Below are 26,490 nucleotides of genomic sequence, written 5' to 3' on the forward strand. Positions count from 1 at the left end.
AAATGGGTTCTAGCAGCTATAGTTTCTAACAGCTGGGTTTTTCTCCCTTCCTCAGCTGAGCTACCGGACGCCATGGACTCCCTCGTCACCGAAGTCAAGCCCATGAGAATCCCTCGACCCAAATTCTGTTGCTCGAAATCGTCGCTAATGTATCCGGTGGAGCCCCCGAAGGACTACCTCGACCTGGAGGGCGAGAAGAGCGACCGCAAGTCCCAGAAGTCTGTCACTTCCAGCACCAAAGTTGAGGAGCTGGGTCGTGCGTTGAAGGAGAAGGTTAAGGTCTAGGGGGTCAATGTCGCGTCTCCGAAAGGGTAGAGAAAGGAATGAATGAATGAAGGAAGGAAGGAAGGAAGTTGTCAGTGTTTTCCTTCGGCGTCCTTCTGGTGGCCGTCAGGCGGAAGGAATGCCTTCGTCGGGAGGTCTTGAGATCGAAGTGTATTCTTTATTACTAATGATAAGAGCGAGAAAGATTATTTGGCAAAGTTGATCACATCTGAACACTATTTGGTAGCAGATATGGCAAGGATGAAAATGGTTTTTCTGTTGGTGCAACCTGTCCTCCTACAACCTGTCCTCCTACAACCTGTCCTCCTACAACCTGTCCTCCTACAACCTGTCCTCCTACAACCTGTCCTGCTAATACCTGTCCTCCTACAACCTGTCCTCCTGCAGCCTGTCCTCTTTTTACCTGTCCTCCTACAACCCTGTCCTCCTACAACTTGTCCTCCTACAACCCTCTTCCCCTACAACCCTCTCCTCCTACACCCCTGTCATCCTACAACCTGTCCTCCTACATTCTGTCCTCCTACAACCCTGTCCTCCTACAACCCTGTACTCCTACGACCTGTCCTCCTACAACCCTGTCCTCCTACAACCCTCTTCTCCTACAACCCTGTCCTCCTACAACCCTGTCCTCCTACAACCTGTCCTACAACCCTGTCCTCCTACAACTTGTCCTCCTACAACCTGTCCTCCTACAACCTGTCCTCCTACAACCTGTCCTCCTACAACCTGTCCTCCTACAAAGAACGTCGCTTTTCGCTAAGATGCGTTACATAAGGCCAAAAAGTATCGTACTAGAATAAGGAAACGACTGGCGAAAGTGACGTACTGTCCCGTTTTCTGTTTTGGGTCCTCTGGTAGGTTAGGAGAGACCACTTTAAATTGACCGCTTTCTCGACGCTTAGGGAAACCTTAGGAGGACGGGTTGGTTGATCAGGCACCGAAAAAAACTGCTTTCCTGTTGACTGGGTGAAAAGGAACTTGCCAGTAAAGCAAGCAAGCAAGCCTGAAAACGTGGTCGGCAGGTAACTTAGACAAGTATGAAGGTGTTCTAGGGGTCGGTCTCGGGGTCCTCAAGATCATGATTCACTCCTCAATAAACTCGAGGCCGAAGGAACAAGAAAGAGGAAGGAGAGAGCTGCAAATACGAGGATGCAGAGAGTCACTGTTGGGGGTCACTGTTGGGGGTCACTTCCGGTGTCTCCCGGAGCTGAAGGAGGACAGTGCTAACCAACAATGAACTTTGACCTGTGGAGAAGGGAACACTGATAATGAAGAATGAAATATATATGTATATATATATATATATATATATATATATATATATATATATATATATATATATATATATATATATTTTTTTTTTTTTCAGCAAAATTTGTTTGTAAATTTCCTGTTAAACTTTAATAAGAGATTTTAGTTGTTCATTTGGATGATGAGGAATATAATTTAACTCATTGTAAATATGCTGACCTCGGAGTGATTTAAGACTGCAATTGTATAATGACACCGATGTATACCCGTCATTATGCGCCAGCAATCCACAATACACCAGTATTTCCTCCACCTTAAACACTTTTATCTTTATGTATGTGAATGTAAAATAGTTTTAAACAGGAATGTCAGTCCACATAACCGTATTATGTCTAATACATAATACGTGTCCAATATGGTATTATACACACTAAAGCCACAACAACATGATGTATACTGAGACAATACAGGCCCATACAGTATGACCGAACTCCCTCCCTCCCACCCCTCCTCCCCCCCCCCAGGCTGAACTATAATGAGCACATCATGGTTCAGTCGGTAGTGGGTGTATGTTCGGCAAGTCCAGGGGGGACTTGGGGGTTGAGGGGGGGGGGGTTCGAACCCCAAGTATGGCCTCCATATTTAACTTGCATATAGTATTATATCCCTTAGGTTTAATTGCTTGTATCATTTGTTTGTTAATTTGACATAAAGTACAAATCTTTCGCTAATGCTGGTAATAACGCTCTTTTAAATACTAATAAACACTGTTTTTACATTATATATATATATATATATATATATATATATATATATATATATATATATATATATATATATATATATATATATATATATATATATATATATATATGCGAACAAGCTTGAATGGGTCCCAAGCCAATATGCAACTGAAAACTCCACACCCCCAGAAGGATTCGACCACCGAGCGCTGTCGGGTCTTGGATAAATAGTCTAACGACTACTGAGATTTTTGTATAGTCGTGTGGTCTAGTGGTTAAGGTACCAGGTGCGCCAAGGTGCATAGTGCTCCTGGCTGTCTGGGTTCGAATCTTTCTGGGGTGTGTGGGGTTTTCAGTTATATATATATATATATATATATATATATATATATATATATATATATATATATATATATATATATATATTTCGTACCTAATAGCCAGAACGCACTTCTCAGCCTACTATTCAAGGCCCGATTTGCCTAATAAGCCAAGTTTTCATGAATTAATGTTTTTTCGTCTACCTAACCTAGCTAACCTAACCTAACCTAGCTTTTTTTGGCTACCTAACCTAACCTTACCTATAAATATAGGTTAGGTTAGGTTAGGTAGGGTTGGTTAGGTTCGGTCATATATCTACGTTAATTTTAACTACAATAAAAAAAAATTGACCTCATACATAGAGAAAAGGGTTGCTTTATGATTTCATAAGAAAAAAATTATAGTAAATATATTAATTCAGGAAAACTTGGCTTATTAGGCAAATCGGGCCTTGAATAGTAGGCCGAGAAGTGAGTTCTGGCTACTAGGTACGACATTATATATATATATATATATATATATATATATATATATATATATATATATATAGACCAGTTTTAATAGACTAGTTTTAATACTTTTGCCTCTTGCAATTAATAACCATTTCTCTCTCCACATCTTCCTTTCTCCTCTCAGCCTTCACTTCCTCTTTAATTCCTTCCCTCTCTCTCTCTCTCTCTCATGCTACGGTACCGGAAATACATTCATTTATCCTTTCTATCCTCGTCCTTTCACCTTCTTTCCTCCCCCCTCATCCTCTTTTATTAATTATTTCCCTCTTCATCTTTCATTTGCTTACCTCTCGCTCACACAAATAAAATGAAAATAAAATTCGTCCACACACTACTCTGAAATCCTAGTTATGTAATTTGTATGGATATATATATATATATATATATATATATATATATATATATATATATATATATATATATATATATATATATATATTATATATATATATATATATATATAAATATATAGCCCTGTAAAGCATATATATAAGTTTAGATATTATTTATGAAAGATCTTTGTCTTCCACTTTATTACACCAAAGATGATTCAATAAAACTTTACTCATTTTGGGCTAAAATCGGTGAGAAATTAGTATCTAAAATTAATTAGTATCCACAAAATATACAAAGATAATCATTAATGGTTTGTTTGTTTATCCTTCGTGTGGTATGACTGTGTACACTCCCTGGCCCCTGATTCACGAAGCAGTTACGCAAGCACTTACGACCCTATATATCTTTTCTCAATCTTTAGCGGCTTTGTTTACAATTATTAAACAATTAATGAGCTCCGAAGCACCAGGAGAAACTGTTTAATAAATGTAACCAAAGCCGTCAAAGATTGAGGAAAGATGTACACGTTCATAAGTGCTTGCGTAACTGCTTCGTGAATCCGGGGCCACGGTCTTTAGAAATGTCAATATTCTTAATAATTAATTAGAGAGTTTAAATTAGTTGCTAGTTGTGTTTGCGGGGGTTGAGCTCTGGCTCTTTGGTCCCGCCTCTCAACTGTCAATCAAGTGGTGTACAGGTTCCTGAGCCTATTGGGCTCTGTCATATCTACATTTGAAACTGTGTATGGAGTCAGCCTCCACCACATCACTGCCTAATGCATTCCATCCGTTAACTACTTTGACACTGAAACAGTTCTTTCCTAGTGTGTGTGTGTGTGTGTGTGTGTGTGTGTGTGTGTGTGTGTGTGTGTGTGTGTGTGTGTGTGTGTGTGTGTGTGTGTGTGTGTGTGTGTGTGTGTACTCACCTAATTGTACTCACCTAATTGTGCTTGCGGGGGTTGAGCTCTGGCTCTTTGGTCCCGCCTCTCAACCGTCAATCAACTGGTGTACAGATTCCTGAGCCTATTGGGCTCTATCATATCTACATTTGAAACTGTGTATGGAGTCAGCCTCCACCACATCACTTCCTAATGCATTCCATTTACTAACTACTCTGACACTGAAAAAGTTCTTTCTAACGTCTCTGTGGCTCATTTGGGTACTCAGCTTCCACCTGTGTCCCCTTGTTCGCGTCCCACCAGTGTTGAATAGTTCATCCTTGTTTACCCGGTCGATTCCCCTGAGGATTTTGTAGGTTGTGATCATGTCCCCCCTTACTCTTCTGTCTTCCAGTGTCGTGAGGTGCATTTCCCGCAGCCTTTCCTCATAACTCATGCCTCTTAGTTCTGGGACTGTGTGTGTGTGTGTGTGTGTGTGTGTGTTTGTGTGTAAGAGAGAGAGAGGATAGTCAGCATACCTCCACAAGACTTCCTGTAGGCAACCCACCAAGTAAACATTGTGTAGGCTGTGCCAGCCATATGCTGCTCGTTCACATACCTAACGGAGGTCAGGCAGCATACGCGAGGAGACGAGACATATGGGGAGGGACGGGTGGGGTTGGGGGTAGCTTGATGGCTTGGGTAGGGGAGAAGGGAGAACATTATGTGTGGTCTGAACAGGGGCGAGGGGTAAGGAAGGGTTTGGATAAAGTAAAGTGTGTGGGGAGCGGTGGGGAGTGGGGGGAGGAGGGGGTGTGGGGGGGTGGTGGGGTGTAGGGGTGTGGGGAGCCGTGGGGAGTGGGGAGAAAGGGGTAGATCGGTCGGCAGAAGAGTTGTGAAGGAAGAAGATAGGTGTGTGTGTGGAGAAAATTCAAAAACATTAAAAAAATCTTCATTGTTGTGCTTTGCATCCTGTGGAAGGTCAATATTTGGCCCAGGGCGGACCTCGATAGCTCTGTTATCAGCTTCCTGTTCTCGATAACGTGAAACTAACTAAATATTAACGACAGTGTTCGTTAAGACTCGCCGCCCTTGGTGTCCGTGAGTGAGTGAGTGAGTGAGTGAGTGAGTGAGTGAGTGAGTGTGAGAGAGAGAGAGAGAGAGAGAGAGAGAGAGAGAGAGAGAGAGAGAGAGAGAGAGAGAGAGACAGAGAGAGACAGAGAGAGACAGAGAGAGACAGAGAGAGACAGAGAGAGACAGAGAGAGACAGAGAGAGACAGAGAGAGACAGAGAGAGACAGAGAGAGACAGAGAGAGACAGAGAGAGACAGAGAGAGACAGAGAGAGACAGAGAGAGACAGAGAGAGACAGAGACAGAGAGAGACAGAGACAGAGAGAGACAGAGAGAGAGATAGAGACAGAGAGACAGACAGAGAGATAGAGACAGAGAGAGACAGAAACAGAGACTGAGACAGATATTGAAATTTTAAAACGATAAAAATAATTCCCTCACGTGACCTTGTTAACGAGGGTGAGACAAAGACATTGTTCTCGGGGTTTTCTGTCAACTGCTGGAACTTCTATTTGGTTTTTATATTATGTTTAATCTTGAGACTCTAGTGCATGCGCAGCCACTTCCCCCCCCCCCCTTGCTGACTCCACCATGAAGGCTGACACTTCTCTATGATGTCTGTCACCACCAATGCGGACACTGTACACACCCTCACACTATCCTTCCTACAAAGGTTAGCAGACAAATGGCTGTTTGAATTCAACTCATAAACGCACTGTAATCACAATAGAGTAAGAAAACTGGAAGGAATGTGAACTATAACAGGAATTTAACCATAGGAATGAAAAAGAAAAAAATATTTGGAAGTTATAATTAAGCACATATAAACATGTTAACAATGGCAGCACATAAGGTGGTATTAAACCAAAAATAATGATTATTTCCAGACAATTTATACAACCTATGTAAGACCAATACTAGAGCGTGCAGCACCGGCCTGGAATCCCTCCCTTAATTCGAGCACACAGCTAAAAATTAATAATTACCGAAGCTTGCAACAAGATTAATGCTAAAGCTAAGATGAATAAGTTGCGAAGATGAATTAGTTAAAGGAATTAAACTCAAATTTTGAGGAGAGAAAAAAACGTAGGAAAAATGATCCCTACACTAAAGATACTGTCACGACTAGATCAAGTGGACATGGACAGCTCATGAGATTAGAATAAGAGTTTACAGGCTGAAGCTTCAAACACAAATAAATATGCACTTTTTTTTTTACTATTATTTTCTACCACAGACGTGGCCACACATTTACAATGCTAACCAGCATATTTACATTTTCTTCTGTCCTCCATGGACAGGGTTAGAGATCAGTTAAACATATAGTTCAGGGATTTATTGATCAATCAACCACAGAAGGTAATTCGGTACTTTTAAAACGCTAAGCTAATGAACATGCACTATATGGAAACACTGGTACCCGATACGGGGGGTCAACAAGCAGGGAGGCATTGAAAGAAGAAGTTGTAGAAGCCTCCTCCACCCACAACGACAGTCGATAAAAACAGTTCAAACGACAAGGAAGTTCAATTAATGCCCAACAGGTGCAACAATCCTGGGAGCATAAACTTAGCCCCACTGCCTGCAGTCACTTGTAGACAATTACTTTTAGGTAAGCCCACACCTTTTGCTTCCCTGTCTTTAGATCTGACTATCTACATCTACCCTACAGCTACATCTACCCCACATCTACACTTATACTTTTATAATTTATTTTAAATCACTATTGTTATTATTTGAATTTGTTTAATAATTATTATCATAATTGAAGTTGCCAAGCGTGAGAGGTCACGCTTAGCAACTGTCTCGCCACATTACGGGTCTGGGTTCGAGGTGCTGTTACGCGGACAGCTGTGCGCGACCACACCCAACCAGCACTGAAGGTGGGGCTGAACCTTGGGACGGTGGTAGGCTCTCCCTGTCCCGCACCACCACTTCCGCCGTCACTACACCCTCTGTCACCACACCCTCTGTCACCACACCCTGTCACCACACCCTGTCACCACACCCTCTGTCACCACACCCTCTGTCACCACACCCTCTGTCACCACACCCTCTGTCACCACACCCTCTGTCACCACACCCTCTGTCACCACACCCTCTGTCACCACACCCTGTCACCACACCCTCTGTCACTACACCCTCTGTCACTACACCCTCTGTCACCACACCCTCTGTCACCACACACTGTCACCACACCCTCTGTCACCACACCCTCTGTCACCACACCCTCTGTCACCACACCCTCTGTCACCACACCCTCTGTCACTACACCCTCTGTCACCACACCCTCTGTCACTACACCCTCTGTCACCACACCCTCTGTCACCACACACTGTCACCACACCCTCTGTCACCACACCCTCTGTCACCACACCCTCTGTCACCACACCCTCTGTCACCACACCCTCTGTCACTACACATGCTGTCACCATACCCTCTGTCACCACACCCATTGTCACCACACCCTCTGTCACCACACCCTCTGTCACCACACCCTCTGTCACCACACCCTCTGTCACCACACCCTCTGTCACCACACCCTCTGTCACCACACCCTCTGTCACCACACCCTCTGTCACCACACCCTCTGTCACCACACCCTCTGTCACCACACCCTCTGTCACCACACCCTCTGTCACCACACCCTCTGTCACCACACCCTCTGTCACCACACCCACTGTCACCACACCCCTCTGTCACTACACATGCTGTCACCACACCCTCTGTCACTACACCCTCTGTCACCACACCCTCTGTCACCACACCCACTGTCACTACACCCTCTGTCACCACACCCTCTGTCACTACACCCTCTGTCACCACACCCACTGTCACCACACCCTCTGTCACTACACATGCTGTCACCACACCCATTGTCACTACACCCTGTCACCACACCCACTGTCACTACACACGCTGTCACCACACCCACTGTCACTACACCCTCTGTCACCACACCCTCTGTCACCACACCCACTGTCACTACACCCTCTGTCACCACACCCTCTGTCACTACACCCTCTGTCACCACACCCACTGTCACCACACCCTCTGTCACTACACATGCTGTCACCACACCCATTGTCACTACACCCTGTCACCACACCCACTGTCACTACACACGCTGTCACCACACCCTCTGTCACAACACCCTCTGTCACCACACCCTCTGTCACCACACCCTCTGTCACCACACCCACTGTCACTACACCCTCTGTCACCACACCCTCTGTCACCACACCCACTGTCACCACACCCTCTGTCACCACACCCTCTGTCACCACACCCTCTGTCACCACACCCTCTGTCACCACACCCACTGTCACCACACCCCTCTGTCACTACACATGCTGTCACCACATCCATTGTCACTACACCCTGTCACCACACCCACTGTCACTACACACGCTGTCACCACACCCTCTGTCACCACACCCTCTGTCACCACACCCTCTGTCACCACACCCTCTGTCACTACACCCTCTGTCACTACACACGCTGTCACCACACCCTCTGTCACCACACCCACTGTCACTACACCCTCTGTCACCACACCCTCTGTCACCACACCCTCTGTCACTACACCCTCTGTCACTACACCCTCTGTCACTACACCCACTGTCACTACACCCTCTGTCACTACACCCACTGTCACTACACATGCTGTCACCACACCCTCTGTCACTACACCCACTGTCACTACACCCTCTGTCACTACACATGCTGTCACCACACCCTCTGTCACTACACCCTCTGTCACTACACATGCTGTCACCACACCCTCTGTCACTACACCCTCTGTCACTACACATGCTGTCACCACACCCTCTGTCACTACACCCTCTGTCACTACACATGCTGTCACCACACCCTCTGTCACTACACCCTCTGTCACTACACATGCTGTCACCACACCCTCTGTCACTACACCCTCTGTCACTACACATGCTGTCACCACACCCTCTGTCACCACACCCTCTGTCACTACACATGCTGTCACCACACCCACTGTCACTACACCCTCTGTCACCACACCCTCTGTCACTACACCCTCTGTCACTACACCCTCTGTCACTACACATGCTGTCACCACACCCTCTGTCACCACACCCTCTGTCACTACACATGCTGTCACCACACCCTCTGTCACTACACCCACTGTCACTACACTTGCTGTCACCACACCTTCTGTCACTACACATGCTGTCACCACACCGCAAGCACCCTACACGTACCCTGTCTCGTGTCAGGGAGTGGCGGGACAGGAGGCAAGAACAGGCAGTGAAGTGCCGTGTTACACAACCAATGTTTACAAAATGATGTAACTGATTATCAATCGCGAGTCGTTTAGCTATGACCGGAAACTGTACTCACCTAGTTGTACTAACCTAGTTGTGCTTGCAGGGGTTGAGCTCTGGCTCTTTGGCCCCGCCTCTCAACCGTCAATCAACTGGTGTTCAGGTTCCTGAGCCAATTGGGCTCTATAATATCTACACTTGAAACTGTATATGGAGTCAGCCTCCTGTGTGTGTACTCACCTTGTTGTACTCACCTAGTTGTGCTTGCGGGGGTTGAGCTCTGGCTCTTTGGTCCCGCCTCTCAATTGTCAATCAACTGGTGTACAGGTTCCTGAGCTTATTGGGCTCTATCATATCTACACTTGAAACTGTGTATGGAGTCAGCCTCCACCACATCACTGCCTAATGCATTCCATTTGTCAACCACTCTGACACTAAAAAAGTTCTTTCTAATATCACTGTGGCTCATTTGGGCACTCAGTTTCCACCTGTGTCCCCTTGTGCGTGTGCCGCTTGTGTTAAATAGCCTGTCTTTATCTACCCTATCAATTCCCTTTAGAATCTTGAATGTGGTGATCATGTCCCCCCCCTAGCTCTTCTGTCTTGCAGCGAAATGAGGTTTAATTCCCGTAGCCTCTCCTCGTAGCTCATACCTCTCAGCTCGGGTACTAGTCTGGTGGCAAACCTTTGAACCTTTTCCAGTTTGGTCTTATGCTTGACAAGATATGGACGCCATGCTGGGGCTGCATACTCCAGGATTGGCCTGACATATGTGGTATACAAAGTTCTGAATGATTCCTTAAACAAGTTTCTGAATGCCGTTCTTATGTTGACCAGCCTGGCATATGCCGCTGATGTTATCCTCTTGATATGTGCTGCAGGGGACAGGTCTGGCGTGATGTCAACCCCAAGTCTTTTTCTCTCCCTGACTCATGAAGAATTTCATCTCCCAGATGATACCTAGTATCTGTGTGTGTGAGTGAGTGTGTGTGTGTGTGTGTGTGTGTGTGTGTGTGTGTGTGTGTGTGTGTGTGTGTGTGTGTGTGTGTGTGTGTGTGTGTGTGTGCGCGCGTGTGCGTGCGTGCGTGCGTGCGGTGTGTGTGTTTGTGTATGTGTTCGACCGCACTTGCTCCCTTGTTTGCTTACTATTTAGAATGCGTGGAAGCGCTAGACAGTCGTTTACATGTTAATTAGAATGGACATGTGTGTGCGTGTGCGTGTGCGTGTGCGTGTGTGTGTGTGTGTGTGTGGTGTGTGTGTGTGTGTGTGTGTGTGTGTGTGTGTGTGTGTGTGTGTGTGTGTGTGTGTGTGTGTGTGTGTGTGTGTGTGTGTGTGTGTGGTGAGACAACACAAAACTACAGACGGAGAAGCAGGTTCCGAAACCCTTGACAACCGCTATCTTAATATTTACTATTTACGTAATTTCATGTTGAAACAGTTATTCCAGAAATTGTTCTGCTAAACACAAGTGTTACAGACGATGAGTCACAATAACGTGGCTGAAATATGTTGACCAGACCACACACTAGAAAGTGAAGGGACGACGACGTTTCGGTCCGTCCTGGACCATTCTCAAGTCGAAACGTCGTCGTCCCTTCACTTTCTAGTGTGTGGTCTGCTCAACACAATTGTTACACAAACAGTCTTGATAAAAATTAAGTGGATATGGAAAAAATGCTGCCAAAGTAAAATTCTTTGAAAACACAGTTTTTATGACAAAAGCCTTAATAAGACACGTTTGTTTTGATAAGGCAACTGGTAACATCCCTGGTATAAACTGTTAAGAGAAACAACCCAGGCAAAGCATCTATCAACGAAACAGTCCCAGAAAGCAACGAAGGGAGTTCATCTTAGCATATTAGAAGGCGTTGGTGAAAGTGATTGAAAATACACTATATAAAGGCCATGCGGGTGTGGTGAGAGGAGAGTGGGGGATAGGTGAACTGGTTCTGTATTCTCCTTATAAAGTATAAAATGGAAGTAGGAGAGTTCATTTTTGTATAACTCCTACCCAAGTGAAGAAAACGTCGGATATGAAATAAAAACAAGATTCGTGGCAAAGTTATTAATTAAACCTTTCTGTTCGAATTGAAAACAAATACCAACAGCCACTACAACTTTCTTCAACTTCCTCCTGATGACTCGCTAAAGAATTAATTTACTCCTCCCGTCAGACTTAGTGGCCTCGGTGTCCACATAGCTCCCAAGATGCCTTACCAGCCTGTTTTTATCTTTCAACGCACCTAAGCAAGGAAATTTTACCAGAAGATCTTGTATATTTAGCATGGGTTCACAGCACATTCACACAGTGCAGGTGTGAAGTGCAGGCAGGAGTGCCACTAAGTAGACTCACTCTTATAGTTCCAGTACTCAGACCAGTCCCATTAAAAACCTAAAAGCAATCCAGCTGGGACAAATTCTGTCCCAGAATTCTGAAGCCTGTCCCAGAATTCTGAAGCCTGTCCCAGCAATCCAGCTGGGACAAATTCTGTCCCAGAATTCTGAAGCCTGTCCCAGCAATCCAGCTGGGACAGGCTTCACAAATTCCTTATAAATATGCTTGTTTCACAGCTGTCGATGCTCCCCATGCAGGGGATTTCTGTTTAGTGAGCTGCATGTGAACAAGAGACTCGTGTCTCAAGCTACATCACCTCCATATTAATTGTAGTGTCGCTCCACCTCGTTACCCCAATCGACAATGTTTTCTGTCGATGCTCCCCATGCAGGGGATTTCTGTTTAGTGAGCTGCATGTGAACAAGAGACTCGTGTCTCAAGCTACATCACCTCCATATTAATTGTAGTGTCGCTCCACTTCGTTACCCCAATCGACAATGTTTTCTGTCGATGCCACAGTGTATTTCTGGCAAGGCAGAAGCCAATGAAAACAAATATGCAACTTAATCTAGGGGCCAAACCTAACATAATGTAGACTCAGCCAAACCTACCTGAGATGGTAACCTAGGTTAGGGTGTTAAACTTAGGCTATATTAAGTTTAGATTATGTTAGGTTATATATAGATTATGCTATATCAACCTACCGAATCAACCTACCCTGCCTTTGCGCCCTGGAAAGGCCACTCCATACCAGGCCGACACCAGAGCGCAACTCCATAGTCTCCTGAGACTGATGGATGCCTACTACTACTACTACTACTACTACTACTATGCTAGATATAATCTAGGATATGCAGATGACGAGTCACAATAACGTGGCTTGAAGATATGTGAACTAAACCACACACCAGAAGATGAGGAGACGACGACGTTTCGGTCCGTGCTGGACCATTATCACAGTCGACTTGATGATGGTCCAGGATGGACCGAAACGTCGTCGACGTCGTCTGCTCATCTTCTGGTGTGTGCTTTGGTCATCATGACCGAGGACAGTCTAGACTGGTGTTTCCACTTTTGTTTCTCTCCACTCCCCCCATCCCCCCCTCTTCCTCCTTTTATAATGTAAAATGTTTAAACTCCACTTATTTCGTGTCTAACAAATGATTTAGTTACCAACCGTAGTTATCAATTGGTATATAAAAGTATAGCACAAACTAGATGATATATCTTACCTTGAGGTTACCTTGAGGTTACCTTGAGGTGCTTCCGGGGCTTAGCGTCCCCGCGGCCCGGTCGTCGACCAGGCCTCCTGCTTGCTGGACTGATCAACCAGGCTGTTGGACGCGGCTGCTCGCAGCCTGACATTCAAATATCGTAGACATTCAAATCGTTACGTCAAACACATAGAACACAAGTATCCCAGACGTGGAAAATACTGGTTTATATTACCGTGTAATAATACAAAAATATTATAGCCAACATAAAATAGTTAGGTATAAAACTTGTAGACTCACCTTCTGAAGCAGTTATTCCCGAAAACACAACTACGGGTTCGCCATAGCCCGTGCTGTTTGGAACTTTTGGTTTCAAGTAGCGAATCTTAAAACAACAACAACAACATTCTGAAAACTAAATTACAATTTTCACGGTTGAGATAAAATCTCTTGGCTTGAGTTTTGAGCAACTGTTACTGAAGATCGGAGGACGGTGAACATATCTCTGCACGGAGAGAAGAAAGAGGACATACTCATGTTTGGAGAGGCTGCAAGTGGACATCCCCATGATTGATTGATTGATTGATGAAGATTAAGCCACCCAAAAGGTGGCACGGGCATGAATAGCCCGTAAGTGGTGGCCCTTTTAAGCCATTACCAGTATCAAGAGATGATACTGGAGATCTGTGGAGGTGCGACTGCACCCTGCGTGACGGAAGATGTCTCCCGTCGACATCCCCATGCAGGTAAGGGGGTAGATATACCCATGCAGGTAAGGGGGTAGATATACCCATGCAGGTAAGGGGGTAGATATACCCATGCAGGTAAGGGGGTAGATATACCCATGCAGGTAAGGGGGGTAGATATACCCATGCAGGTAAGGGGGGTAGATATACCCTTGCTGGTAAGGTGGGTAGATATACCCATGCTGGTAAGGTGGGTAGATATACCCATGCTGGTAAGGTGGGTAGATATACCCATGCAGGTAAGGTGGGTAGATATACCCATGCAGGTAAGGTGGGTAGATATACCCATGCAGGTAAGGTGGGTAGATATACCCATGCAGGTAAGGTGGGTAGATATACCCATGCAGGTAAGGTGGGTAGATATACCCATGCAGGTAAGGTGGGTAGATATACCCATGCAGGTAAGGTGGGTAGATATACCCATGCAGGTAAGGTGGGTAGATATACCCATGCAGGTAAGGTGGGTAGATATACCCATGCAGGTAAGGTGGGTAGATATACCCATGCAGGTAAGGTGGGTAGATATACCCATGCAGGTAAGGTGGGTAGATATACCCATGCAGGTAAGGTGGTAGATATACCCATGCAGGTAAGGTGGGTAGATATACCCATGCAGGTAAGGTGGGTAGATATACCCATGCAGGTAAGGGGGTAGATATACCCATGCAGGTAAGGGGGGGGGTGGTGGATATACCCTTCAGGAAGAAGGAGGTGGGGGTAGACATGCCCCATGTAGGGATGAGAGGCGAAAAAACCAAACCAATACTGGAAAGGGAGTGGACAAAGCCATGCAGGGAGTATGAGTAGGTGGACATATCTCATTAGCGTGAGTTGGATAATAAGGCTTCACCGCTTACCCACGCTGTGTTGAATGTGGCGGGGATGGGTAAGGTTTACACCCCATGTCCGTGCGGGGGGGGGGAGGGGGGCAGTGAGAGGAAGATGGGTTTGATTCGGACTCACTCACCTACATCTTAATCATTACAGATACACTCAAGATCATACTTAAAATACTCTCGTTCTGCATAACGTCTTCTAGTGAACATGGCAAGACAGTCTCACTTACTCACGGGGAATTGAAGAAAGTAGATGTATTTAAGTGATTCACAATAACGTGGCTGAAGTATGATGACCAGACCACACACTAGAAGGTGAAGGGACGACGACTGTTTCGGTCCGTCCTGGACCATTTTCAAGTCGATTGTCGACTTGAAAATGGTCCAGGACGGACTGAAACGTCGCCGTCCCTTCACCTTCTAGTGTGGGGTCTGGTCAACAAAGTAGATGTATTAAGATATGGAACATTAATCCCAGAGAAGCAATCAAAATTAGCCAACTACTAATTTCAGGCCCTAATTAGTGCATGGCATTAAGAGCAGGAGACAAGCAGTGTACTCACCTGCCGAGGAGTTGGGGTGTAGTGGAGCCTGGCGGGAGGCGTCTCGAAGACCTCCCTGAAGTGTGGCGTCGCGTTGTAGTCCTCGCGGGAGCTGACGCGGCCGCCGATGTCGTATTCGTCAGGGTCGAGGTTGAAGTTCTCGCGGCCGCGGCTTCCCTGCTTACCGTACTCCTCCCGCGACTCAAACTCGTCTCTGTGGCGTCCGGGACGTATTGGGTCGTAATCATAGTCGTCTCTGACTCGCGAGGGTGGTGGGTCATAGTCGTCCCGTACCCTGGACGATGAAGGAGGGTCGTATTCTTTCCTACCTCTGGACACAGACGAGTCGTATTCATCCCTCACTCGCGAGGAGGACTCGTATTCGTCTCTCACTCGCGGAGAGGACTCATATTCATCCCTCGTTCTCGTAGAGGACTCATATTCATCCCTCACTCGCGTAGAGGACTCATATTCATCCCTCACTCGCGTAGAGATATCATACTCCTCCTTCACTCTCGACGGAGACGAGTCATAGCCATCTCTCACTCTAGACGGAGGAGAATCGTACCCGTCTCTGAGCCGCGAAGGAGGAGGATCGTAATCCTCTATCAGTCCGGACGAAGCCGGGTCATAGTCGTCCCTTACTCTGGTGGAAGGCAGGAGCTCAAACCCGTCACCTCGACTCCGGTTTGCCGGGGAGTCGAAGTCGTCGTATTGTTTGCGGGCGTGCCCGAGGGCGGGCCTCTGCGGGTGGTGCGCGAGGATGTGGAGGGATTTGGTTTGCGGCTTTCCGCTGACGGGGGCGCAGCCGTTGGGATCGCCCGTGTGGCTGTGGCGCCGTAGAGGCTGTCACGGGGAGACGGTACTGTTAGTGCTACCCACAACACGGCCTCTTTATGTCATGTCATGTCATGGTTTTGTCATGGCAAACAGCTGTTTAATTCATGAATGTATTGTTTCAGAGATGCAGGATAAACAATAATGATATTTATATGTGCATAGTCACACATATACGTGTATAATTAAGTATTTTTTTTTAGTAAGATTCCTATACAGTAAATTTTTTTAAATAAGATTCCTAGTCTAAAAAAATTAATCAAAGTTAAAGTTTTAATTAAGAGTATAATATGATTACTACGACAATAGGAAAGTCTTTATGACATTATAATCATTTGAAATAATACTGCAAAAAGCACATGGGCTTTTTATATATAAATATGAATAAAAACAAATAATAATCAATATTTTTTAGAAGAATCACTATTCATGCATAATACAATCTATTTCTTGTTAGTATACCTTAGAACTGGTAACTAAATCTTGTGATTTGGGTAAAAGTCTTTCAGAATATTGTTTCAGAAGCATTTTGTGTTGTTTAGGTAGAATGCTATGCTTTTCTTCTTGTTCTTTTTGTAATTGAAAATCTTGGCTAGCAATCGTGCAAGTCTCATCGGCATCTGCCCAAGTTACGCCTTCAACGGTAGTTCCATTTTCTCTGATTATTTTGCCGTTTCGTTTTCTTTCACAGCGAGCTCTCCCACCCTCTCTCCGTGACACCATCGCTCCGTTACTCATTTCCACTCCAGAATCCTCACTCGATGCCTTACTGATCTCTCGATTTCCATGAACGCCTTCGGGTACTCGCTGGTTATTCATCAGAGCCTCCTCTTGACCCTCATTAATAGGCATAACATCTCCATGGATTTCCATTCGGTTGAACAAGTTGATAAAGTCATCCAAATCGGAGATTTGGCCACCGTAAGCATCGGTCTGTGTGTGATATAGAAAGTCTGTATTGTAGCAGTACAAGATAAGTAGGGTTATAGCAGAGGCGCATCACAGGGATTACCGTACTCACTGCACTCAAAATGTTCTCTACTGCAGGCTACAATGGTGTGGGAAAACTGTCAAATACTGAAGCCTCTGCATTCTACGCCACAACTGGCGCCTGGAACACACACACAAACACACACAGGCTTCTACATAAGAAGTTTGTACACGAGGTTCCAGGAGTGTGTGTGTGGAAGCCTATGTCAGACGTTTTGCCAGTATTCAGGTGCATAAACCAAACAGAAAAAATGCATATCCGACGTCACTACGCAGGCGGAACACTGGGCGGGTACTGTGGCTATATCCTCTTGCCTGTGGGCACGCGGACAGGGTAAAATTCTACACTAGGCTACAATCTATATATTATTATTATTTATTGATTTTTTGACGTTTGACTTACATGATCTAGATTGGTTGAGTTCAGGAGGTGAGTGCAGGAACAAGTGCAGCGATAAAAACTATAATGGAATTCCGGGTGTAGAGATGAAGTGTTGAATTCATACAGGTGCAGCCTGGAGTAATAGAGCCTATTGGGCGTGGTCACGTGGGTTAAGAGCATTATTATTTTTTTTATCTACGGGGGTTAAAGATGTGCGCAGGTGTGGACAGGTGTAAGCAGGTGTGGGAGGTGGGGGATGTGCACACGTGCGCCTAATATCCATAATTACAAGCCCGGCCGTCTAGCAGTACTAGAGTTAGGTTCTGTGATAGATTAAAATAGGAACCTCTGAGGAGTATAATGTCTTCAATTTTAAACCATTTTTTTCTTCCTCAGATTTAGCCATCAAATGTTTATCTAGCCAATGATAAGAGCCGATCAGTGAAATGTTTCAGCTCAGGGCAAGGCAATTTCCACATTGTTGAATTGCACTTGATTGAAAGTGGAGTTGGCGTGACTTCCATTAATCTCTTCTTTGTTGATCGTGTCTATTTTTTGCAACATTTTTTGAGATATGTAAATCATTAGAATATCTTTTTTTGTAATGGTTATTATCAATCGTTTTAATTTTATTATACGAATAATTTAACAATTATATCCAAGACGACATTTTATATTATGTAGACGTGTCTCATCATTGATGGTCCACTATAGTGATGGTCCACTTCAGTGATGGTCCACTTCAGTGATGGTCCACTTCAGTGATGGTCCACTTCAGTGATGGTCCACTTCAGTGATGGTCCACTTCAGTGATGGTCCACTTCAGTGATGGTCCACTTCAGTGATGGTCCACTCCAATGATGGTCCACTCCAATGATGGTCCACTACAGTGATGGTCCACTTCAATGATGGTCCACTTCAATGATGGTCCACTCCAATGATGGTCCACTTCAGTGATGGTCCACTCCAATGATGGTCCACTCCAATGATGGTCCACTCCAATGATGGTCCACTCCAATGATGGTCCACTTCAGTGATGGTCCACTTCAGTGATGGTCCACTCCAATGATGGTCCACTCCAATGATGGTCCACTCCAATGATGGTCCACTCCAATGATGGTCCACTTCAGTGATGGTCCACTTCAGTGATGGTCCACTCCAATGATGGTCCACTCCAATGATGGTCCACTCCAATGATGGTCCACTCCAATGATGGTCCACTCCAATGATGGTCCACTCCAATGATGGTCCACTCCAATGATGGTCCACTCCAATGATGGTCCACTCCAATGATGGTCCACTCCAATAATGGTCCACTTCAATAATGGTCCACTTCAATAATGGTCCACTTCAATAATGGTCCACTCCAATGATGGTCCACTTCAATGATGGTCCACTTCAATGATGGTCCACTCCAATGATGGTCCACTTCAGTGATGGTCCACTTCAATGATGGTCCACTTCAATGGTGGTCCACTTCAATGGTGGTCCACTTCAATGGTGGTCCACTTCAATGAAGGACCCACTGCAGCAATGGCTCCTTTCTTTGAAAGTCCACTTCAGTGACAGTCCACTTCAGTAATGACCATCTTCAATGAAAGCCAACTTTAATGTTCATGAAAGGCTGTTGGACCGGACGGAATCTCACCATGGGTACTGCAAGAGTGTGCAGAAGCACTCTAGTTGCCACTTTCCATGGTTATAGTACGTCACTGAGACGGGAGACCTACCAGAAAGATGGAAGATGGCTAATATTGTCCCGGAATACAAATAGGGTGACTGACAAGAGGCACTGAGGACTGACAAGAGGCCAGTGTCCTTAACTTGTATACCATGCAAGGTGATGGAGAAGATCGTGAGAAAAAACCTAGTAACACATCTGGAGAGATAAGACTTCGAGACAAACCACCAACATGGGTTCAGGGAGGGTAAATTTTGCCTCAATGGTTTAATACAATTATACGACCACGTGGCAAAAATCAAGCAAGAAAGATGAGGGTGGGCAGACTGCATTTTCGTGGACTGTCGGGAAGCCTTTGACACAGTGCCCCATAAGAGGCTGTTTCATAAGTTTGAGAAAAAGGCAAGAGTAACTGGTAAGGTGCTCCAGTGGACAAGGAAGTACCTAAGTATTAAGAAACCAGAAAGTAACATTGAGGGGTGAGACCTCAGAATGGCGTGAAATCACCAGTGGAGTCCCCCAGGGCTCTGTACTCTCACCTGTCCTGTTTCTGATATTTGTAAATGATCTCCCAGAGGGTATAGACTCGATCATTCCTCTAAATGTTTGCTGATGATGCCAAAAAATATGAGACGGATTAAGACACAGAAGGACAGCATGAGGCTTCAAGATGGCCTTGACAAACTGAAGGAATGGTCTAAGAAATAGTTGTTAGAGTTAAACCCGAGCAAATGTAAAGTAACAAAGATAGGTGTAGGGAGCAGGAGGCCAGATACAAATTACCATTTGGTAGAAGAAATTCTTCAAGAATCAGAGAGAGAGACCTGGGGGTTGATATGATACAAGACCTGTCCTCTGAAGCCCACATCAAGAGGATATCATCTGCGGCATATGCCAGGATGGCCAACGTCCTTTGATAAGGTTCAGAGGAATGCCACTAGTCTAGTACCTGAATTAAGAGGTATGAGCTACGAGGAAAGACTAGGGGAACTAAATCTCACGTCGCTGGAAGACGAAATAGTTAGGAGAAACATGATCACCACATACAAGTTTCTCAGTGGAATTGATAGGGTAGATAAAGACCACTCATTTAACACAGGGGGCACATGCACAAAGGAACACATGTGGAAATTGAATACCCAAAGGAGCCATTGAGATTTTAGAAGAACTTTTTCAGTCAGAGTAGTTAACAGATGGAATGCATTAGGCAGTGATGTGGTGGAGGCTGACTCCATACACAGTTTCAAATGTAGATATGATAGAGCCCAGTAGGCTCAGGAACCTGTACATCAGTTGATTGACAGTCGAGAGGCGGGACCAAAGAGCCGAAACTCAGCCCCCGCAAGCACAACTAGGTGACTACAACTTGGTTAATACTTTAGTGATGTGACACTTCAGTGATAAACCACTTCACTAATGACCCAATTCAATGAAGACCCATTACGTAGATGGCTCACTTCAGTGGCGGCCCACATCAGTGGAGGCCCACTTCAGTGGCGGCCCACTTCAGTGGCGGCCCACTTCAGTGGCGGCCCACTTCAGTGGCGGCCCACTTCAGTGATGGCCCACTTCAGTGATGGCCCACTTCAGTGGCGGCCCACTTCAGTGGCGGCCCACTTCAGTGGCGGCCCACTTCAGTGATGGCCCACTTCAGTGATGGCTCAATTCAGTGATGGCTCACTTCAGTGATGGCCCACTTCAGTGATGGCCCACTTCAGTGATGGCTCACTTCAGTGGCGGCCCACTTCAGTGACGGCCCACTTCAGTGATGGCTCACTTCAGTGGCGGCCCACTTCAGTGACGGCCCACTTCAGTGATGGCTCACTTCAGTGATGGCCCACTTCAGTGATGGCCCACTTCAGTGATGGCCCACTTCAGTGGGCCATCACTTCAGTGATGGCCCACTTCAGTGATGGCCCACTTCAGTGATGGCCCACTTCAGTGATGGCCCACTTCAGTGATGGCTCACTTCAGTGATGGCCCACTTCAGTGATGGCCCACTTCAGTGATGGCCCACTTCAGTGATGACCCACTTCAGTGATGGCCCACTTCAGTGATGACCCACTTCAGTGATGGCCCACTTCAGTGGCGGCCCACTTCAGTGACGGCCCACTTCAGTGGCGGCCCACATCAGTGGCGGCCCACTTCAGTGGCGGCCCACTTCAGTGATGGCCCACTTCAGTGATGGCCCACATCAGTGGCGGCCCACTTCAGTGGCGGCCCACTTCAGTGGCGGCCCACTTCAGTGGCGGCCCACTTCAGTGATAGCCCACTTCAGTGGCGGCCCACTTCAGTGGCGGCCCACTTCAGTGGCGGCCCACTTCAGTGGCGGCCCACTTCAGTGGCGGCCCACTTCAGTGGCGGCCCACTTCAGTGGCGGCCCACTTCAGTGATGGCCCACTTCAGTGATGGCCCACTTCAGTGATGGCCCACTTCAGTGGCGGCCCACTTCAGTGGCGGCCCACTTCAGTGGCGGCCCACTTCAGTGGCGGCTCACTTCAAACCCTTGAAGTGAGCCATCAGCGGTTTAGGTTCAGCCCATTTTAAACTTGTTATGCTTGCATAACCACTTGTGCTTCATGCACAAGAGAACACACCGGGTATATTTTCCCCTAAAGTAAGTGTACATCCCTAAAGTAAGCGTAGCTCCCTAAAGTAAGCGTAGCTCCCTAAAGTAAGCGTAGCTCCCTAAAGTAAGCATAGCTCCCTAAAGTAAGCATAGCTCCCTAAAGTAAGCATAGCTCCCTAAAGTAAGCATAGCTCCCTAAAGTAAGCGTAGCTCCCTAAAGTAAGCATAGCTCCCTAAAGTAAGCATAGCTCCCTAAAGTAAGCATAGCTCCCTAAAGTAAGCATAGCTCCCTAAAGTAAGCGTAGCTCCCTAAAGTAAGCATAGCTCCCTAAAGTAAGCGTAGCTCCCTAAAGTAAGCGTAGCTCCCTAAAGTAAGCATAGCTCCCTAAAGTAAGCGTAGCTCCCTAAAGTAAGCATAGCTCCCTAAAGTAAGCGTAGCTCCCTAAAGTGTAGATCCCTAAAGTAAGCGTAGCTCCCTAAAGTAAGCGTAGCTCCCTAAAGTAAGTGTAGATCCCTAAAGTAAGCGTAGCTCCCTAAAGTAAGCGTAGATTCCTAAAGTAAGCGTAGCTCCCTAAAGTAAGTGTAGCTCCCTAAAGTAAGCGTAGCTCCCTAAAGTAAGCGTAGCTCCCTAAAGTAAGTGTAGATCCCTAAAGTAAGCGTAGCTCCCTAAAGTAAGCGTAGCTCCCTAAAGTAAGTGTAGATCCCTAAAGTAAGTGTAGATCCCTAAAGTAAGTGTAGCTCCCTAAAGTAAGTGTAGATCCCTAAAGTAAGCGTAGATCCCTAAAGTAAGCGTAGATCCCTAAAGTAAGTGTAGATCCCTAAAGTAAGCGTAGCTCCCTAAAGTAAGTGTAGATCCCTAAAGTAAGTGTAGATCCCTAAAGTAAGCGTAGCTCCCTAAAGTAAGCGTAGATCCCTAAAGTAAGCGTAGATCCCTAAAGTAAGCGTAGATCCCTAAAGTAAGCGTAGCTCCCTAAAGTAAGTGTAGATCCCTAAAGTAAGCGTAGCTCCCTGAAGTAAGTGTAGATCCCTAAAGTAAGCGTAGCTCCCTAAAGTAAGTGTAGATCCCTAAAGTGTAGATCCCTAAAGTAAGCGTAGCTCCCTAAAGTAAGTGTAGATCCCTAAAGTAAGCGTAGCTCCCTAAAGTAAGCGTAGCTCCCTAAAGTGTAGATCCCTAAAGGAAGCGTAGATCCCTAAAGTAAGTGTAGATCTAAGTTACTAGTGTTTTAAAATTACCTTAACTGTCAACATATTTCATGTCCACCGCTTGAGAACTTAGTACAATGATTATAATGAACTAACGTGACTGTGCATGTGACGATAACTTAAAAAGTCACTGACTTCCTGAAGAACGTTATGTACTGTACCGTAGATGAAGAAACTCTACTTGTTAATGAAGTGTTGCTCACTATTTGCTGAAAGTCAGGGGCTGCAGACCTGTTACCGTGTGTGTGTGTGTGTGTGTGTGTGTGTGTGTGTGTGTGTGTGTGTGTGTGTGTGTGTGTGTGTGTGTGTGTGTGTGTGTGTGTATTCACCTAGTTGTATTCACTTAGTTGTGCTTACGGGGGTAGAGCTCTGGCTCTTTGGTCCCGCCTCTCAACCGTCAATCAACAGGTGTACAGATTCCTGAGCCTATTGGGCTCTATCATATCTACACTTGAAACTGTGTATGGAGTCAACCTCCACCACATCACTTCCTAATGCATTCCATTTGTCAACCACTCTGACACTAAAAAAGTTCTTTCTAATATCTCTGTGGCTCATTTGGGCACTCAGTTTCCACCTGTGTCCCCTTGTGCGTGTTCCCCTTGTGTTAAATAGACTGTCTTTATCTACCCAATCAATTCCCTTCAGGATCTTGAATGTGGTGATCATGTCCCCCCTAACTCTTCTGTCTTCCAGCGAAGTGAGATTTAATTCCCGTCGTCTCTCCTCGTAGCTCATACCTCTCAGCTCGGGTTCTAGTCTGGTGGCAAACCTTTGAACCTTTTCCAGTTTAGTTTTATCCTTGACAAGATATGGACTCCATGCTGTGTGTGTGTGTGTGTGTGTGTGTGTGTGTGTGTGTGTGTGTGTGTATTCACCTAGTTGTATTCACCTAGTTGTGCTTGCGAGGGTTGAGCTCTGCTCTTTCGGCCCGCCGCTCAACTGTCAATCAATCAACTGTTTTTCACTCACAAACACTCACACACATCCCCAGGAAGTAGCCCGTAACAGCTGTCTAACTCCCAGGTACCTATTTATTGTTAGGTAACAGGGGCATCAGAGTTAAAGAAACTCTGCCCATTTGTTGCCGCGTTTCATTCCATTCCTGAAATCCCCATCTGGAATCGATAGGGTCTAGGATCGAACCCAGACCCTTGGATTACGAGTCCCAAGCACTGTCCACTCAGCCACAGGCCCCTGTGTGTGTGTGTAATTCGTAACTGGATGAACCATATCTGGTGTACCTTGTAAAGCCCTTGTTCTATATAATCTCCCCATTTAGCGGTCCAAATTTAATTGGACACACTCACATACTTATAAATGAATTCGTCATAGTTAGCACAATACTTGGTTGGACATCCTGAGACATGCAATATCTGCTTGAAGACCGCTACCCATAGACATCACCAGACGTTGTGTGCCTTCGTAGGCAAGTCTCTTCCAGGCCTGTACTATACAGCCATCTTCAATTCTTGTTTGTTTCTGGGGCTTTCAGCCTTCAGCAAGTGCAACTCATGCTCATATTTCAATTCAGGTTCGGTGACTGACTTGGTTAATCAAGAACACTCCACAATTTGATCCCAAAGACTCTTAGCTTCAGCATGTGGCGGGTGACCTCCTTTGTGACGAAGAGACGTCTACTGAGATACAAGACATTTGGCTGGAGCTGAACGGATAAGTTGTTTCTGTAGACTTTAAAGTCATCCTGCTATGCTATGTTGCTATCATCAGCAGTCACGTCTTGAATGACACGGGCAGCCGCAGCCAAAATTAACCAAGCCATAAGACTATCTTCAACATAGAAGAAATAGTATGAATTAACAAATCCACAAGGGCCGTGACGAGGATTCGAACCTGCATCCGGGAGCATCCCAGACACTGCCTTAATCGACTGAGCTATTTGTTCATTTGATGCATCACGTTAGTGTGATCTCTGTGTGTAGTATGAATTACATATCGAGTGGTTTTTCTTTCATTCTCCACACTTTCCCTCTTTCAAATCATCATCAGAAAAGGAGAAAACCCGCCTCAGAGCAGTGAATGCCCCCCCATGCAGGGGACTTTCTTCTGGCAGTACCCATGTCGGCACCAGGCACGCGTCTAGATCCATGATCCCTTCGTATAGCAGTGGCCCTCCGCCTTGGTGCTCCAATTCACACTGAATACAAGTGCAATTTGCAAAGGTACGGAATAATCTTCGTTCCATCTGTTCATAAGACTATGTTCCAAAATTCTACTCTATTTCAGTTGCATACTGTAACCAGGTCGTTCTGTTGTTGAGGCTTACCTATGGTTTGTATTTGGTGGTAAGCTCTCTTCACCCTCTATCTTGTGGTGAGTTTACTCTGATTTCTTGTTCACTGTATCAACGAGCTAGAGTGTGTTCTTGGGTCGGGTCGGGTCGGGTCGAGTCGACTTGTAAAACCCTTCTTGGGCTCCGGTTTTGGGGTCTCTAGAACCTCCTAGTGAATTTAGTAGAGTTCTGAGTTGGTCGGCTTTAGTATCATCGTGGCCGAGTCGGTTAGGGCAGGTGTCTGGGATCTACGAGAACGCGAGTTCTCGTAGATCCCAGACACCTTACCATACTGCCAGGAGCACTATGAAACTGGTGTACAGGAGACCTTAACTGCTCGACCATCACGACCGGACAAAAGATGATGATAGCCGAGGCTATTTCCCCATCATCCCGCCGGCGCTCTGATGGTAATCTTGGGCACGGTATTTTATCAAATCACCTCATTTTTTGGGGCCACGTGAGCAACACAAATGCGAACAAGCCTGAATGGACCCCAGGCGTATATGCAACTGAAAACTCCACACCCCTGAGGTGACTCGAACCCATACTGCCAGGAGCACTATGCAACTGGTGTACAGGACACCTTAACCGTGATGGTCGAGCGGTTAAGGTCTCCTGTGCACCAGTTGCATAGTGCTCCTGGCAGTATGGGTCGAGTCACCTCAAGGGTGTGGAGTTTTCAGTTGTATATATGCCTGGGGACCATTCAGGCTTGTTCGCATATTATATATATATATATATATATATATATATATATATATATATATATATATATATATATATATATATAAACAGGTAATTTTTCTAGTTTATATAACTGGTATGCCAATAACATCAATCATCATGCATTAAGGAGACAATCTCGTCTCTCTTAAGATAACCGTGGTATTCACGTCAAGCTCCTGGAGGATGTCGTGGCGATACGTGAACGGACTCTCCAGAGGAGCTGGGGCCAGAGAGAGGTGGGAGAGGGGGGAGTGTGTGGGGGGAGAAGTTTAACAGGATTCACAGCTACAGATTTATTTCTCCAACATGACATACAGGACTAGACTAAGCAAATAGTACAATGGAAGTTCCAATCAAAGAAATCTTAAAGTACAATGCTAGATACTGTTTTCTTGTTGGTATCTGTGGCCATTCTCTAGTCTACTACCTCTGTAGC

The 26,490-nt window shown here is 45.7% G+C and overlaps 1 protein-coding gene and 1 long non-coding RNA gene across 3 annotated transcripts in view; one reads left to right on the forward strand and one right to left on the reverse strand.

Annotated features, from left to right (window-relative positions):
* The window catches only part of LOC138352386 (uncharacterized), a 43,929-nt gene extending 40,173 nt beyond the window's left edge, over positions 1-3,756 (forward strand). The window contains exon 2 of the long non-coding RNA XR_011222793.1: positions 56-3,756. This is a non-coding gene — a long non-coding RNA (uncharacterized lncRNA). The remainder of the gene's footprint in view (positions 1-55) is intronic.
* Positions 1-26,490, reverse strand: part of LOC123767103 (whirlin) — a 379,357-nt gene that overhangs the window by 51,298 nt on the left and 301,569 nt on the right. For both annotated transcript variants that reach the window (XM_069304866.1, XM_069304868.1), the window contains exon 7: positions 15,392-16,216. In XM_069304866.1, coding sequence (XP_069160967.1) covers positions 15,392-16,216 — 825 coding nt within the window. The remainder of the gene's footprint in view (positions 1-15,391; positions 16,217-26,490) is intronic.

This window comes from Procambarus clarkii, chromosome 53 (assembly GCF_040958095.1).
Source record: "Procambarus clarkii isolate CNS0578487 chromosome 53, FALCON_Pclarkii_2.0, whole genome shotgun sequence".
NCBI classification, from domain to species: domain Eukaryota; kingdom Metazoa; phylum Arthropoda; class Malacostraca; order Decapoda; family Cambaridae; genus Procambarus; species Procambarus clarkii.